General features: G+C 55.9%; 3 protein-coding genes across 3 annotated transcripts; 2 read left to right on the forward strand and 1 right to left on the reverse strand.

The window, feature by feature from the left end:
* The first annotated feature begins 1099 nt into the window (after positions 1 to 1099).
* Positions 1100 to 4805, forward strand: KVR01_003512 (uncharacterized protein). Its single transcript, XM_044794282.1, has 4 exons — positions 1100 to 2325; positions 2400 to 3032; positions 3112 to 3519; positions 3592 to 4805. The coding sequence occupies exons 1-4, from the start codon at positions 2001 to 2003 to the stop codon at positions 4572 to 4574; spliced, it is 2349 nt and encodes a 782-aa protein (XP_044648527.1). The 5' UTR covers positions 1100 to 2000; the 3' UTR covers positions 4575 to 4805.
* Positions 4806 to 4809: 4 nt separating this feature from the next.
* KVR01_003415 (uncharacterized protein) lies at positions 4810 to 9102 on the reverse strand (the record flags this gene model as incomplete). The annotated part of the gene is made up of 3 exons (XM_044784758.1): positions 6356 to 9102; positions 5266 to 6242; positions 4810 to 5191 (listed from the first exon to the last, which is right to left on the reverse strand). The coding sequence occupies exons 1-3, from the start codon at positions 8876 to 8878 to the stop codon at positions 4810 to 4812; spliced, it is 3882 nt and encodes a 1293-aa protein (XP_044648430.1). The 5' UTR covers positions 8879 to 9102.
* Positions 9103 to 10818: 1716 nt separating this feature from the next.
* Positions 10819 to 12912, forward strand: KVR01_003211 (uncharacterized protein; the record flags this gene model as incomplete). Its single annotated transcript, XM_044787637.1, has 4 exons — positions 10819 to 11772; positions 11856 to 12243; positions 12311 to 12427; positions 12479 to 12912. 4 exons carry the CDS (start codon positions 10819 to 10821, stop codon positions 12910 to 12912), a joined length of 1893 nt encoding a protein of 630 aa, XP_044648226.1.
* Positions 12913 to 13380: the final 468 nt, after the last annotated feature.

Genomic DNA, 13380 nt, shown 5'->3' on the forward strand with positions numbered 1-13380 from the left:
CTGCTCCCCTTGTCCCCCAACCGGTCCAGAGTTTATCTTTCCTAGTGTACTTTAGGACGCCAAGTGACGTCGCCGGCCCCTCCTAGTGTACTGTAGGTCTGTGGTCCCTTTTCTCCAGATCCACCAGGTGGGTGCCCAGGTGCGGGCGTCTCCAGGGCTCCCGTCCATCTGTGCCCGCAGCTATCAGATTGTTCCGCCCCCGGAGACACCGTGACGCACCAAGGAAACAAATGTGAGTCAGGGTCTTTGTCTAGGCGGCATGTTGAAGCCCACCGAAATCTCGTGTGTACGAGAACTACGGATAGTAGTACATCGTCCAGCTGGCCGCTGGCTGCCAGCTGCTGTGCGCGCGGGGTTAGCGAAGCGACGCCATTGTAGAAGTGCATGAACGGGCAAAACTGTACGTGCACGGTAGTACAGAGTAGACGGTGAGCGACAAAAGGACGGGCCAGCGTCACCGGCTGCGTGATTGGTGAGCCTCGTTACCGCATGGCCGGAAATACTCTGTGTTTCTATGCCACACGTTGTGGAGTATCCTGCACGAAATCCAATATAGCAACGCCAAGTTTTGTCGCCACGGATCCCGAGTACCGACCCCCGAGGAGCAGCGGCATGCGTGCTCCAGAAGTCTGCGCTCTGGTAAAAACCTTGTCGACCGCATCCCCATCCCCGGGCGCGTATGCACACGGGGGGCACGACCAACGGCACACGGAGGCGATGCAACGGTCAGCCTCTGGACCAGACAGCCCAGACTGACCATATGATCCTTCGGAATATCATTGTTAGCGGCACAGCTAGAACAGCTAGAACAACATCGTCCAAACCGGGGCTCACGAAAGAAGGAACACACCTCGGCACTTAGAATGGATCAACACCAAGCCGGACTGCAACCGCGGGCGCCACCAGGGACCCCAGTGTTTCCTTGTCACATGGAAAGTGTTACCCCTGATTGGCCTAATTTGAGGTCTTGGACATGCATGCACAGCGTGGTCTCGGCTCCCTGCGAGCCGGGCAACGTGCAGACACCCCCCTCCACGTTGTTTGCCGGCCTCTTTGGGGTCCACAATCCACCACAGCCGCACGGCTTGGTTGGTGCATTCCTGAACGTAGAGTCGACGCCTGCCAGATGCTGCAATTATGATGAGCACCACAAGTTTCTGATCGTCCTGCCACTCACTTGTCACTCACTCTCCCACCAACCTACCCAACTACCCACCACCCAGCACCTTCGACTCATCAACCCTCCTCCTGCCCTCCTGTACTGGTACGCTTATGCCTGTTGGCCTGTAAGGCCCCTCCATCGCCCACTTCCCCGTCCACGGTTGCCACTTAAACCTGGGAGTTTTGGAAGCCCCCCCCCTTCCACAGCGAATCAGCATCCACTTATTCCCCATTTGACTCGTTTGAGTTCGATCAACTGGACCGTGCCAAGGCAATAGACCTCAAAGTCCAGCATTGCGAGCTTTATTGTCAGGCGCTCCCTAACAACCGTCCCCGCCCCACTATGGCCCAGGTTAGGATCGTCATGGACAGTGCTCCCCTGTCTTTTTTGCTTTCCTTTGCCCCAGGGGATGCCACAACAACTAAGGCATACAGAACTTTAGCGTCGGAGATTGAGCATGGATTTGTAAGAGAGAAACACGACAAAGGTACAGTGCCATCTCCCCATGTCACAACTGTCCTACTGCCACAACTCGCCTGTCGACGGCGCGCACGCTCGCCTATTTCGAGCGAATTCCATATGTGTCAACCCAACCTTAAAGTTCAAGTGACATTACGTGCGACCGCCCTGTACCCTGCGTCCCACTAGCCCGAGTAATACACAGTACATACTGCTTGTACTTCTCCAGTCTCCTCTGGGCAGCGTTCGTCTGAACAATCCCACCACCCAGGCATCGGATATATCTAGAGCTGGACCCATCCTCCACAACCCACTCTCCTCTCTTTCTTTGGCATCAACCTCTTGAGTTGTCTTACGATCGTTTCTTATCTTTGCCATCATGTCTGGGTCACCTTCCGTACCGGATATCCTCCGGGCTCTTCTCCTGGCCGCGCCCCTGGTCTCCGCTGCCTCCTGCCCGTTTGCAGCACAGCAACAGAAGAGGGACTCTGAGTACTCGTCTGATTTCCTCAGCCGCCGCCAGGACGCTGGGACCACCTCGTTTGGCACTTGTGCTGAGAAGGCCAACGTCGCCGGCGGTGGTACGCGTAGCAGGGATTGGTTCCCCTGCCAACTGCGACTTGACGTCCTCCGTCAGAACACCGCCGAGATCAACCCATACGGTGGCGACTTCGACTACGCCGCGGCGTTCAACTCCCTGGACCGTGAGTCACTTGCATCCTGCTTACAAACAAACAAACGAATCCATCCAGTAACTTTTGACTAACCCTTCCCCTAGTCGATGCTGTCAAGGCCGACCTCAAGGCCCTGCTGAGGGACTCACAGGCCTTCTGGCCTGCTGACTTTGGTCACTATGGCGGTCTCTTCATCCGTATGGCATGGCACAGCGCGGGCACATACCGCTCCTTCGATGGCCGTGGTGGTGCCGGCATGGGCCAGCAGCGCTTCTCGCCGCTCAACAGCTGGCCCGACAACGCCAGTCTGGACAAGGCTCGGCGGTTGGTCTGGCCCATCAAGCAGAAGTACGGCCGCAAGATCTCCTGGGGCGACCTGATCATCCTCGCCGGCAACGTCGCCCTCGAGGACATGGGCTTCCCGACCTTCGGCTACGCTGGTGGCCGTGTCGACACCTGGCAGGCCGACGAGTCCATCTACTGGGGCTCCGAGGAGACCTTCGTCCCCCAGGGCAACGCGGACCGTTACAACGGCAGCACCGACTTCGCAGCCCGAGCCGCGAACCTCGAGATTCCCCTGTCCGCCACTCACATGGGTCTCATCTATGTGAACCCCGAGGGCCCTAACGCCAACTCTGACCCTGTCACCTCGGCCATGGACATCCGGACAACCTTTGGAAGAATGGGCATGAACGATGAGGAGACGGTTGCTCTGATTGCTGGCGGCCACGCTTTCGGTATGTCCTCCTTAGCCCTGATCCCCTTTCTGATATGGTGTGAGGAAGGTATCTCTGACGTTTCCCCCCCTCTTTACAGGCAAGACTCACGGAGCTTTCAACGGCTCCGGCATTGGCGGCGCACCCGAGGCTGCTGACATCGGCGAGCAGCAGTTTGGATGGGCTGGCAGCTTCAAGGAGGGCACCGGCTCTTTCACCTCCGGCCTCGAGGTCACCTGGAGCAAGACGCCCACCAAGTGGTCCAACAACTTCCTCGAGTCCCTGTTCCACAACGAGTGGACCCTCGTCCAGAGCCCCGGCGGCGCCCACCAGTGGGAGGCCCTCAACGCCACCGCCAACTACCCTCTGCCCTTCGACAACAGCAGCTTCCAGAAGCCGCGGATGTTGACCAGCGATCTGGCTCTGCGCCACGACCCCATCTACGCCAACATCTCCCAGGCCTACCTTGCCAACTTCACCAAGCTCACTGACGACTTCTCCCGTGCCTGTAAGTTGCCATTCTGCCTGCCATGAGCTTGCGCCCGTGTGACACTGTGGCTAATCACGATATTCTGTCCAGGGTACAAGCTCACTCACCGTGACATGGGTCCTCTGGCCCGCTACCTCGGCCCCGAGGTCGCCAAGGAGAAGCTCATCTGGCAGGATCCCCTCCCCGAGGCCACCGGACCCACGATCGACTACTCCGATGTCGCCACCCTGAAGCAGCAGATCCTCGCCTCCGGCGTCAGCACATCCGCCCTGATCTCCACCGCCTGGGCCTCGGCCAGCACCTTCCGCCACACCGACAAGCGTGGTGGTGCCAACGGAGCCCGCATCCGCCTCGAGCCCCAGGTCAGCTGGGCCGTCAACACCGGAGCCGGCACGGGCCTGTCCGACGTGATCAAGGCCCTCGAGGGCATCAAGTCCAAGTACTCCAAGCCCGTCTCCCTGGCTGACCTGATCGTCCTGGGCGGCGCCGCCGCCGTCGAGAAGGCGGCCAAGGATGCCGGCTTCGCCAACGCCTCCGTGCCCTTCACCCCAGGCCGTGTCGACGCCACGCAGGACCAGACCGACGTGTCCACCTTCGCCTACCTCGAGCCCAAGGCCGATGGCTTCCGCAACTTCGGCCGTGGCAACGCCCGCGCCCGCACCGAGGAGATCCTCGTCGACCGCGCCAACCTGCTGGGCCTGACCCCGCCCGAGCTCACCGTCCTCGTCGGTGGCCTCCGCGTGCTCAACACCAACGCCGACGGCTCCGCCAACGGTGTGCTGACCGCGACCCCCGGCAAGCTGACCAACGACTTCTTCGTCAACCTCCTCGACATCTCGACCAAGTGGACCGACTCCGACAGCGGCGAGGTCTGGAAGGGCACCGACCGGGCGACCGGCGCTGACAAGTGGACCGCCACCCGTGCCGACCTTGTCTTTGGCTCCCAGTCCGAGCTGCGTGCCATTGCTGAGGTCTACGCCATGGCTGACTCGGGCGAGAAGTTTGTCACCGACTTCATCGCCGCCTGGAACAAGATCATGGATGCCGACAGGTTTGACGTCAAGAAGTGGTAAACTTGAGACGTCATGGTCGTCGTTCTAAGTGATTGAGTTCAGGAGTTATCATCATAGAAAAAGAAAAGAAGAAAAAAAGATACCTGTGTATTATGAGATCATTGCCCTGGAATGGAACTGGGGCCTTCATGAAGCGTTTTACTTTATTCTTGTACATATTATGAGCATGATTGTATTTTAGTCAGATACCTCGCAGCACGATGAATTCCGAACTCAGTTGATATCACTCAATTGCTCACTCTCGTGCCATCTCCTCCAGCCGAGCCTTACACCCTCGATCCCGCTCGATCTCCTTCCACAGCCGCGTATCCCATGCCCCCATGTCGTCCCGGCCCTTCTCGGTCCTCCAGGCCTGGTTCATGGAACCGGCAAAGCGCTGCCTTAGCGCGGCCACGGAGAGCTCCACCGTAAAGAGCCCGCCCAGTACGAGGGCGAGCGTGGCCCACCATGCTGGATCTCCACCGAATGCCCGGGTGAAGCCGTTGACTACCGAATAGGGGCTGATGACCAGGGAGGTGAAGACGTATCCCACTACGATGTGGAAGAGCCAGATCAGGGCTATCTCGGCACAGAATATCAGCAGCACAAGTATGGTCTTGTATTGCATCTCCAGAACCCTGTCACCCATGCATTAGTATCTGTGCATTGTCCAAAGTAGTTTTATGAAGCGCTCGGGGTATTTGCCACTCACAGGATCTTCACATTCGTCCACACCATGCATGCAATGAAGACCAATGTGCCGATTGCATAAAGCCCGTTGTCATCCGGGGTGGTCGTGTACGCGCCCCCGTAGCCCAGCCACGCCAAGAAGGAGATGGCCGCCCCGGCCAAGACGGCATTCGCAATCCACGACAGGAACACCCCCCAGTTCAGGCCCTGCGCCCGCTGGCCGTATGCGTACAGCTCAGGCACGGCCATCAGCGTGCGGGCCTTGAGGTCCTTCTCCCAGGCGCCGATGGTCATGGTGCAGGCGGTGGAAAACGCAAAGCCGTAGACCGTCAGGGCCGTTGACTCGTACAGGCTCGTGCCGGTGAAGCCGGCCGCGATCTGGTACAGCGCCGCCGGGAACCAGAACATGGTCTCCTTCCAGAAACTGCCGAGCACGAAGCGCGTGATGCGGTGGTAGTTCCAGCGCCCGTGGACAAGGAGCAGCCTCGACAGGAAGCGGAACTGCGCGATGCTGATGTCGGCCACCCGTGCTGCCTGCTGGCCCTCGCGGCCGGAGATGCCCACGCCCACGTTGGCCGCCGTGATCATGGCCAGGTCGTTGGCGCCGTCACCGATCGCGAGCGTCAGCGGCCGCCTGTGGCTCGTGAAGCTGGTCCGCACCCACCACCAGGCCCGCCCTAGGGACGTCGTGCCAGGCGGTGGCGAGGGCTCGTCGCGCACTGCACGCACCAGGAGTGCCTTCTGGGACGGTGAGGCCCGGCAGCAGATCACCGAGCCGACGGTGGGGATCAGCTGCGTGAAGAAGACCTTCCGGATTTGGGCCGCCTCGGGCTGTTCCAGGGCGGTGAGCGTCTGGCCGTCGATAACAATGGCGCTGTGTGGGGCTGCTTGGCGATCCGGAGAGTTGAGGATGTCCGAGATCTGCCATTCCAGGTCGCCGTCTTCGACGTCCAGCTGGAAGAGTGCCGTTTCCGGCGTGCAGATGCGAGAAGAATGTGCCTGTCCAGATTCATCGTTAGTGTCCTAGTTTTTACCTAGGTGAATGTCAAGTTGACTCGGAGCTCCGTGACTACGAGCTGGCCTGCGGTAGAAAACGGATTCAAAAAACTCACAATGTTGATTGCTGTCTCTCGTTTGTCGCCTGTCAACATCCATATCTTTATGCGTGCCCTCCGAAGGCGGTCGATTGTCTCAGGCACACCTTTCTGCAGCTTATCCTCAACGCCCGATGCCCCAATGAGGTCGAACGAATGCTCAATCTTCTCCCCCACCTCCTCCAATTTCCGCTGTCGATCTGTCAGGCTGACCTGTGCGCTGTGGTAGTCTCTCTTCCACGCTCTGTATTCTTCGTTGGAGAGATACCGATGCGCAAAAACAAGCGTACGCAGACCTTCTCTCGCGTACTCATCGATGTGGTCGAGACAGCGGTTCAATATCTCGTCTTCCTTCATGTGCCGGTCTGGATACGGACTCGACCTCCCGGCATAGGGGTTTGTATCTCGATTCCCATCCCAGAATCCCGGGGTTCCTGGGTTCCACGAATGTACCGAGACTGGACTTGCCGGGGACTCCAGCGACCGCCTGGGAAAAGAAAGATTCGTTGAGCCCCTCTGGTGTTGCCTGAGAGACTGTCTCCTGGCGTCCATTTGTGCCTTTCTCAGACGCGGCAGCACAATGGTATCAGCGCCTTTGCAAATGACCCAAATTCTACCATCCGGACGGCGGACCACAATAGACATTCTCTTCCTCTTACTGCTGAACTCGATAACATCTAGTACCTCGTATGTCTCACGCCTCACTCCTTGGCCGAGGCCGTGAGAAATTTCGAGCGTGAGCGACTGGGTTGTGCGCTCCACCACCAGGATACCGAGCTCCTGTGCAGCTCTCACCAGAGCCAACTCATCCGGGGACGATGCCTGGAAATCAACGACCTCGCCCGTCTCGGGGTCTTTCTCGGGGAGGCACGTGTGACATACTGCCAACGCAAGTATGTACTCGTAGGCTGCTTGGGAGAGCGTAGATCTCGGGTCACGGCGGATCTGAGCAAGCAAGTCGTTGGTGGTTCTACCTCTGTCCTCCGATGGCGCCGGAACCTTCGCCTCTGTGAATCCCGCATCATGATGCCACCAGCTTGTTCCGGCCACACTTATCCTGCGGAACTTCATGATGTTGTCGGTCAGCGTGCCAGTCTTGTCCGAAAAGACATAGCCGATCTGCCCGAGGTCGTCCAGGATTATGTTCGTGTTGCAGCCTGCAGGCGTGTCGGATTCATCGTGGTGCATCTCGGCATCAGAAGCAACAAGTACAGCCAGGTTGAGCTTGACTGCTTCAATCGCCATGATGAGCGACATCGGAACAACATTCGAGAACTGGATGATGAATCCGATTATGACTTCTTGGTCGGACACGACTGACAACATGAGATACCAGGGCACGTTTGTGCCCTGCCAGTAGATCTTGAAGCCCATGTAAAGCAGGACCGAGGTGACGAGCATATAGAGCGCCAAGAAGATGACGATCAGGTTGACAAACTTCTCGAGCGCAGGCCTCTTCGCTTCCGGGTTGCGGTTCGCATTCATGCGGATTTTCGTGTCCTCGCCAGTGTTGATCACCATTGCAATGATGAATTTTGTGTTCTTGATCTCGCAGCCTCGATAGATGATGTTGTCCACATTCAGGGGCGATGTTTCGTTGCCATCGACTGTGGCAGTCCCGTCAAAATTGTAAAGATCCTGGTTCGGATGCTCGATAGTGAAGTAAACGTCCGAGCCAGAAATGTTCTGCACCGAAACAAGATGCAAGTTCTTCAGCGCCGCGGGGACCATCTTGCTCTTGAGATTTGTCTCGCCGTCCAGAGCCCTGGTATCGACATACGCGACACCCTCGTCGGCATGCAGGAGAACGATATCTGCTGGGACCTGCTCATCTCCCGAGAGCCTTACAACATCTCCAACCTTGAGTTCGCCCCACTGCGTTGTCATCCATGGCGTGCTTGGTTTCGTCCGGGTCGACGATGGGCTCAAAGCCACCTCAGAATCTGCAACAGATACCCGCTTTCCATGCTGTCGGCTTGTCGCACCGTGCTCGGCTCCCAAAATCGTGACCTTGCTCGCATTTTCGGCCTTGTCCAGGGTGTACCTCTTCCAATCGTCATAACCTTCTTTTGCGATAGTAAGCGCCACAAATATCAGCAATGGGATGAGAGTCGTGAACCGTCCCGTTGTACTGAATCCGGGAATCATCTGAAGGATGGCAATGATCAGGAAATACATATTGGCCAGTCTGGAAAATTGATAGATGAGTTGCCTTGGGACAAAGTTCCAGATGGTATATCGCGAGGTCCTGATCCGGTTGGAAATATAGGGGCGTCCCGTCTGCTCATCGGTCAGAGGCTCATCGCCGACACGCAAAGGTATTATGCGGCCATCGGGAGCAGCTTGTGCGGTTCGTCTCAGGCGGAGGAACTCTAACACCCTTCCAGCCATAGATGAGGTCTTTCCGGCTCTGGCTGCCTGTCCACCACCCTCATCCAGAAGTGTCTGTCGCGCGCTGGGGCGAGTTGCAGAGCCCTCGAGCGCGGACATTTCGAGCCACTCGCTTGAGCCATCGCGGTCGGATTTCCTTTGGTCGGCCATTTTTCCAAAGCCTAACGCAGCTCGCTAGCTTCTCCCTGTCCCGCTTGAATGGTGGGCACACAAAGACACGTCCTCCAACACCAGGCGGTGGGTCAAAACCCAGCAAGGAAACAATGGCTCACGCAAAACATCAATCCGGGTCGAACGTTGCGTAAGGGACACAAAGTTTAGAGAGAAGCGTCATGATAGGATTGGCAAAGGTGGATGGAGCTCGGGACAATCGAGGCGGGCGGCAGATGGTTTGATGAGTCGGAGGCGCAAGCCGGCTGTGAACTGTCTCTTGGCTGCTTGGCCCTGACTCCTGGCTCAGCCAGATTAGCCACTCCAGCCAGTGGTGAAGCGTGCCACGGAGGCATGACGCACTAAGCAAACCGGCTTGGCTGAAGCCTATCCTGGATTGCTACCCAGCCATCTATCAAGCTCCCACACGTGCCGCTAGGCCGCGTGTTAGCCTTGACTTCCAAGGTTGTGGCCAAGAGATCTTCGATTCACCCGGGCTGTGCAGGCTCGAATTCGTAACGCCGCTTGCTTGTCTTGGTTCCCTTGGTCTCGGGCCCTTCTAGAGGCCGCCACATCTGGCCTATAATGAGTGCGCCGTCTGGCAGCTGATAGGCCAATGATCCCAAAGCGCGTATGGCCATCCCTCACTAGTGAAAGAACACAGCCGTGGTCTACACTCCTCCGTACACTCACCATAGCCTTAAACCATTGGCTGTGGTGTGCTACTCAGGAACGCCACCATGGTACAGCCTCTGATTGGTTGGACACCCTGTAGGTGACGACGGCAAGACCAAAAACGCTTGTATTGAAACAGGATACTTTTTGTGACTCTGATTCTGCATCTCATGGCCGCGTCAGTGTGTCCAAAACTACACAACCCAGCAGAATGAGCACGCAGGTTGTATTCAGGAAACACCCGTGACATATTTTTGAACTATGACCAAACATTTGAATAAGCTGAGGTCCGAAAATCCTTGCTTGGCAATATAAAACGGTCTTGCATATCAGCCGATCCTAAATATAAGACGCCACAAAGAAGTCTTGTTCCAACCCTCAGATGCGTCTTAAAGGTTGAACATCAATTACTGTTCCAATGCCTTTTGTGACATGTGAACCTCCAGATGTCGAGGAACGACTCATGCAGGGACCATATCTGGGTAATTTAACAATACCTTGTGCCGGCACCTAGGAGAGGGTAACTGGCCTCGTTATCAGTTTCACACTTGGGTCCTGCTCTCCTAGTATCTAGGGCGTGGGCAGCCTTGAAGGCACTGGACCTTGTGTTGCAGCTTTGTTCTCCCCATATAGACAATTTGTGCTCTTCAAGCCTCTCTAGTAACGTGGAACCACAATAATTTCCCTAAGAGGATGAAGTTCTATGGGCAGAGAAAGCCATGCCATCAGCACATCTCATTAGACAGGCTGTGCTTACCCCCTTCGTCCAGCCATGGGCAAGGTGCCCCTGATACAGATGCACGTGATTTGGCATTCACTTGAGTTCTTCGTTGTCTGCACAACCCAATCAAGCCCCCGATAAGAGCGCAAGTGTCTGCTACTGTCACTGGATGGCCTCTATCTGTATGACGCACAGGGGTCCAGGAGGTCCAAGGGTGGTGCCCTCAGGCTCTCCTCCCAGGCTGTTGTACCTCAAGTCCGACCTAAAGGCACACTGTCTGTTGTATCAGCACTCGAGTGAATGGTCAACCCCGCCAAAGCATGCCTGCCGCCTGTGCACGGCCCGAATGTCGTTCAGTTCGGAAAAGGAGCAACAGCAAGTAATCCAGACACTGCGACCGGTCGGGATTTGCAAACTGCAACATAACACGGAATTGCCCAGCACAGTAACAATTCAATCACGAGAGCGCCCATAATTTGCGTCCCTCATTTCTTCGCTCACTATATGCAAAGCAAGAGCATATTATACATCTTCCATTTTCAAAATGTCTGAAGCAGAACACATCCACCCAGGTGGGGTGCCAGCACCAGCCCAGCCCTATGACAAAGTCCCAGCACACGGACCTATCAACTTCCGCCGCCTGGTACACAACCCCGAGAACAGAGAGCAAGGCAACCCCCAAGATGGTGTGAGCACCAGAGAGAACACCACTGCCCCGGAGCAGGGCACAAGTAAAGAAGAACCTGAAGTGGAAGAAGTTCGAGGTTACAAGTATGCCAACATTTCCAATATCAGCCACCATGAGGACACCAGGGTTCACGTTGAGGATCTCTCCGACATGAATGTTGACCCTCAGCTGGAACAAGAGACACATGATCTGCTTCAGGAAGTTCTCACGTTCGATGTAACAGAGAAGCCTGCATACTCCAGGTCGCAGAGCCTGGAAAACGTGACCACGGAACAGTTCACAACACCTAGCCCATTTGGAGACTTGCGTGTTTGCCGCAAGACATATAACTACATTGACGTTCGCAAGAAGGGCCACAAGCAATACTCGCAATCAGCCACCGCGAAGCGAATCGAGAAGATCGCACGGGACCGAGCAGGGCCAGCGCCATCCAGAGCCCAGGAGGAATATGTGGCTCGCAGAATACTGGCCACAAATGGCAGCGTGCTCCCCAAGGGACGCCAGCGCGAAAAGTGGAAGATCCTCCTGAACCAGGCCCATGAAGAACTACATCTCCATCGGGATGATGATACCTACCAGGCGGATCTCACCAACGAAATGAATGGGGCCAAGCCAGCAGATTGCACAATTACACAAGAGAATGTTGAGGATGTGAAGAACAATCTGCCGAAACGGACGGCAAGCAACCCATTTGATCAATTCCAAGTCGACGGAGAGGCAGCGAAGGCACGCGAGCTCATCGAAGGATATGATATCATCATCTGCAGGGACATGGGCAGCCGGCTGATCATTGGCGTCTTTACGAAGGCTGTACAGAAGATGTTCCCAGAAGGGACCTGGAGAAGTTGGCCCGGGCAACCCAGGCAGCTGCGTGGAGGTTGCCCATCACACAGCCGGAGGCCCTTCGGCATCCCACGAACCAGGCGATACATCTAGCACGGTTTCCGAACAAAGATGTAAATTCAGAACAGTGTGAGCAACCGCATTTTGCCGTCTGTGGAGTCGAGCATTACGGGGTCCACCACGAGAGCGGATCAGCGAGCGGGCTTCAACGCCTTTGCTTGCAAGATTTCACTGTCAAATCCAGAGACCGCCTCGACGCAGTGATCAATAGCAGTGCATGGACTGATGAAAAGCCGAAACTCGTGACAGGCGTCTATGGTACTGCCACAAAGGTGTCACGTGTGTCCTTCAAGTCTTGGGACCCCGAGCTATACGAGGAGGCTTTGACAGTCCGACAGAACCTGCCCGAGGTACTCCAAGTAAAGCTGGCTAAGACAGGTGAGTCGCGGAACCTTCCCCATATATATCCTTGGCTCAAGTCTTAATATCATGTGCACTTTTATAGGTGACAACCCGTACGGGTACATGGCCCATCTTGTTGATGCGCAGACGGAAGGCCATTTGGACTCAACAGACTGGGAGCAAGGCCTGGCTGCTCTAACTTGCTTTGGAAACTTCACTGGTGAGTCAACAGTGGCCACACCTAGATGAAACCTACTAACTAATAGTGCAGATGGGGACTTGGTGCTTCCGTGGCTTGGTCTTCGAATTTCCTTTCCAAGTGGATCGAGTTGCCACTTACGAGGACGCGAGATCTACCACTACGTTACTGGCTACCAAGGTCACAGATACTGTGTGGTCCTGACGAACAAGGAGTCAGTGCGGAAGACTATACCCGACTTCCAGAAAGGCTACAAAGAGATGATGGAGAAGGTTGAAGAGCTGAAGAAGACAAACGTGGACGACTGGTCTGAGGATGAGAGGAAGCTCATGGAGGCCAACTTGGAGGGCAAGAGTGCCGTTCTGGAGCTGATTTGGAATTCAGCAAGGAAATATCGCCAGCCGTCCACGTCCGACAAAGCTCACTCTGGCCAGGGCTCTCAGTCTGAGCAAGACAACTCTGGCGAGCCTCCTCTCAAGAAGCAGAGGATGTCGGAGTCCCAATGATCCCAGCATCACCCAGCACCTCCCATGCGCCATCATGTCACGCCAACACTCTGAGCATCTTCATATGTATGACAGATGTGGTCGTAACCTCTGCTTGGGTATCCCGACGGTGCAAGGGGCGAATCAGAACATATAAACTTAGCAAATGTGACAGCGGATAGGGGGCCTGTCGCGCCCAACTCGGATGAATCCTACCGATTGTTGGTATCCATAGCAAAAAGGAATAGGATGGTTGTCCTGTGCACAGTCCTTTGGCAGTAAGAGAAATTGCGGTAGTGTGTGTCCCCGCCGGATGTCCCCTGTGTACTTGATTATGAGTCCACCTGAGAATGCCAATCCAAAATATTTGGACTGGTCAATAAATAGTGCCAGTGTTCTAACAGTTCACGGAATTCAAATTAGTCTACAGTAGGTTTGGTCGATGTTGAAGGCAAATATATTGACAGGTCACGAAAGCAACATCACCCT

Source organism: Diaporthe batatas (assembly GCF_019321695.1).
Source record: "Diaporthe batatas strain CRI 302-4 chromosome Unknown Contig00003, whole genome shotgun sequence".
NCBI classification, from domain to species: Eukaryota; Fungi; Ascomycota; class Sordariomycetes; order Diaporthales; family Diaporthaceae; genus Diaporthe; species Diaporthe batatas.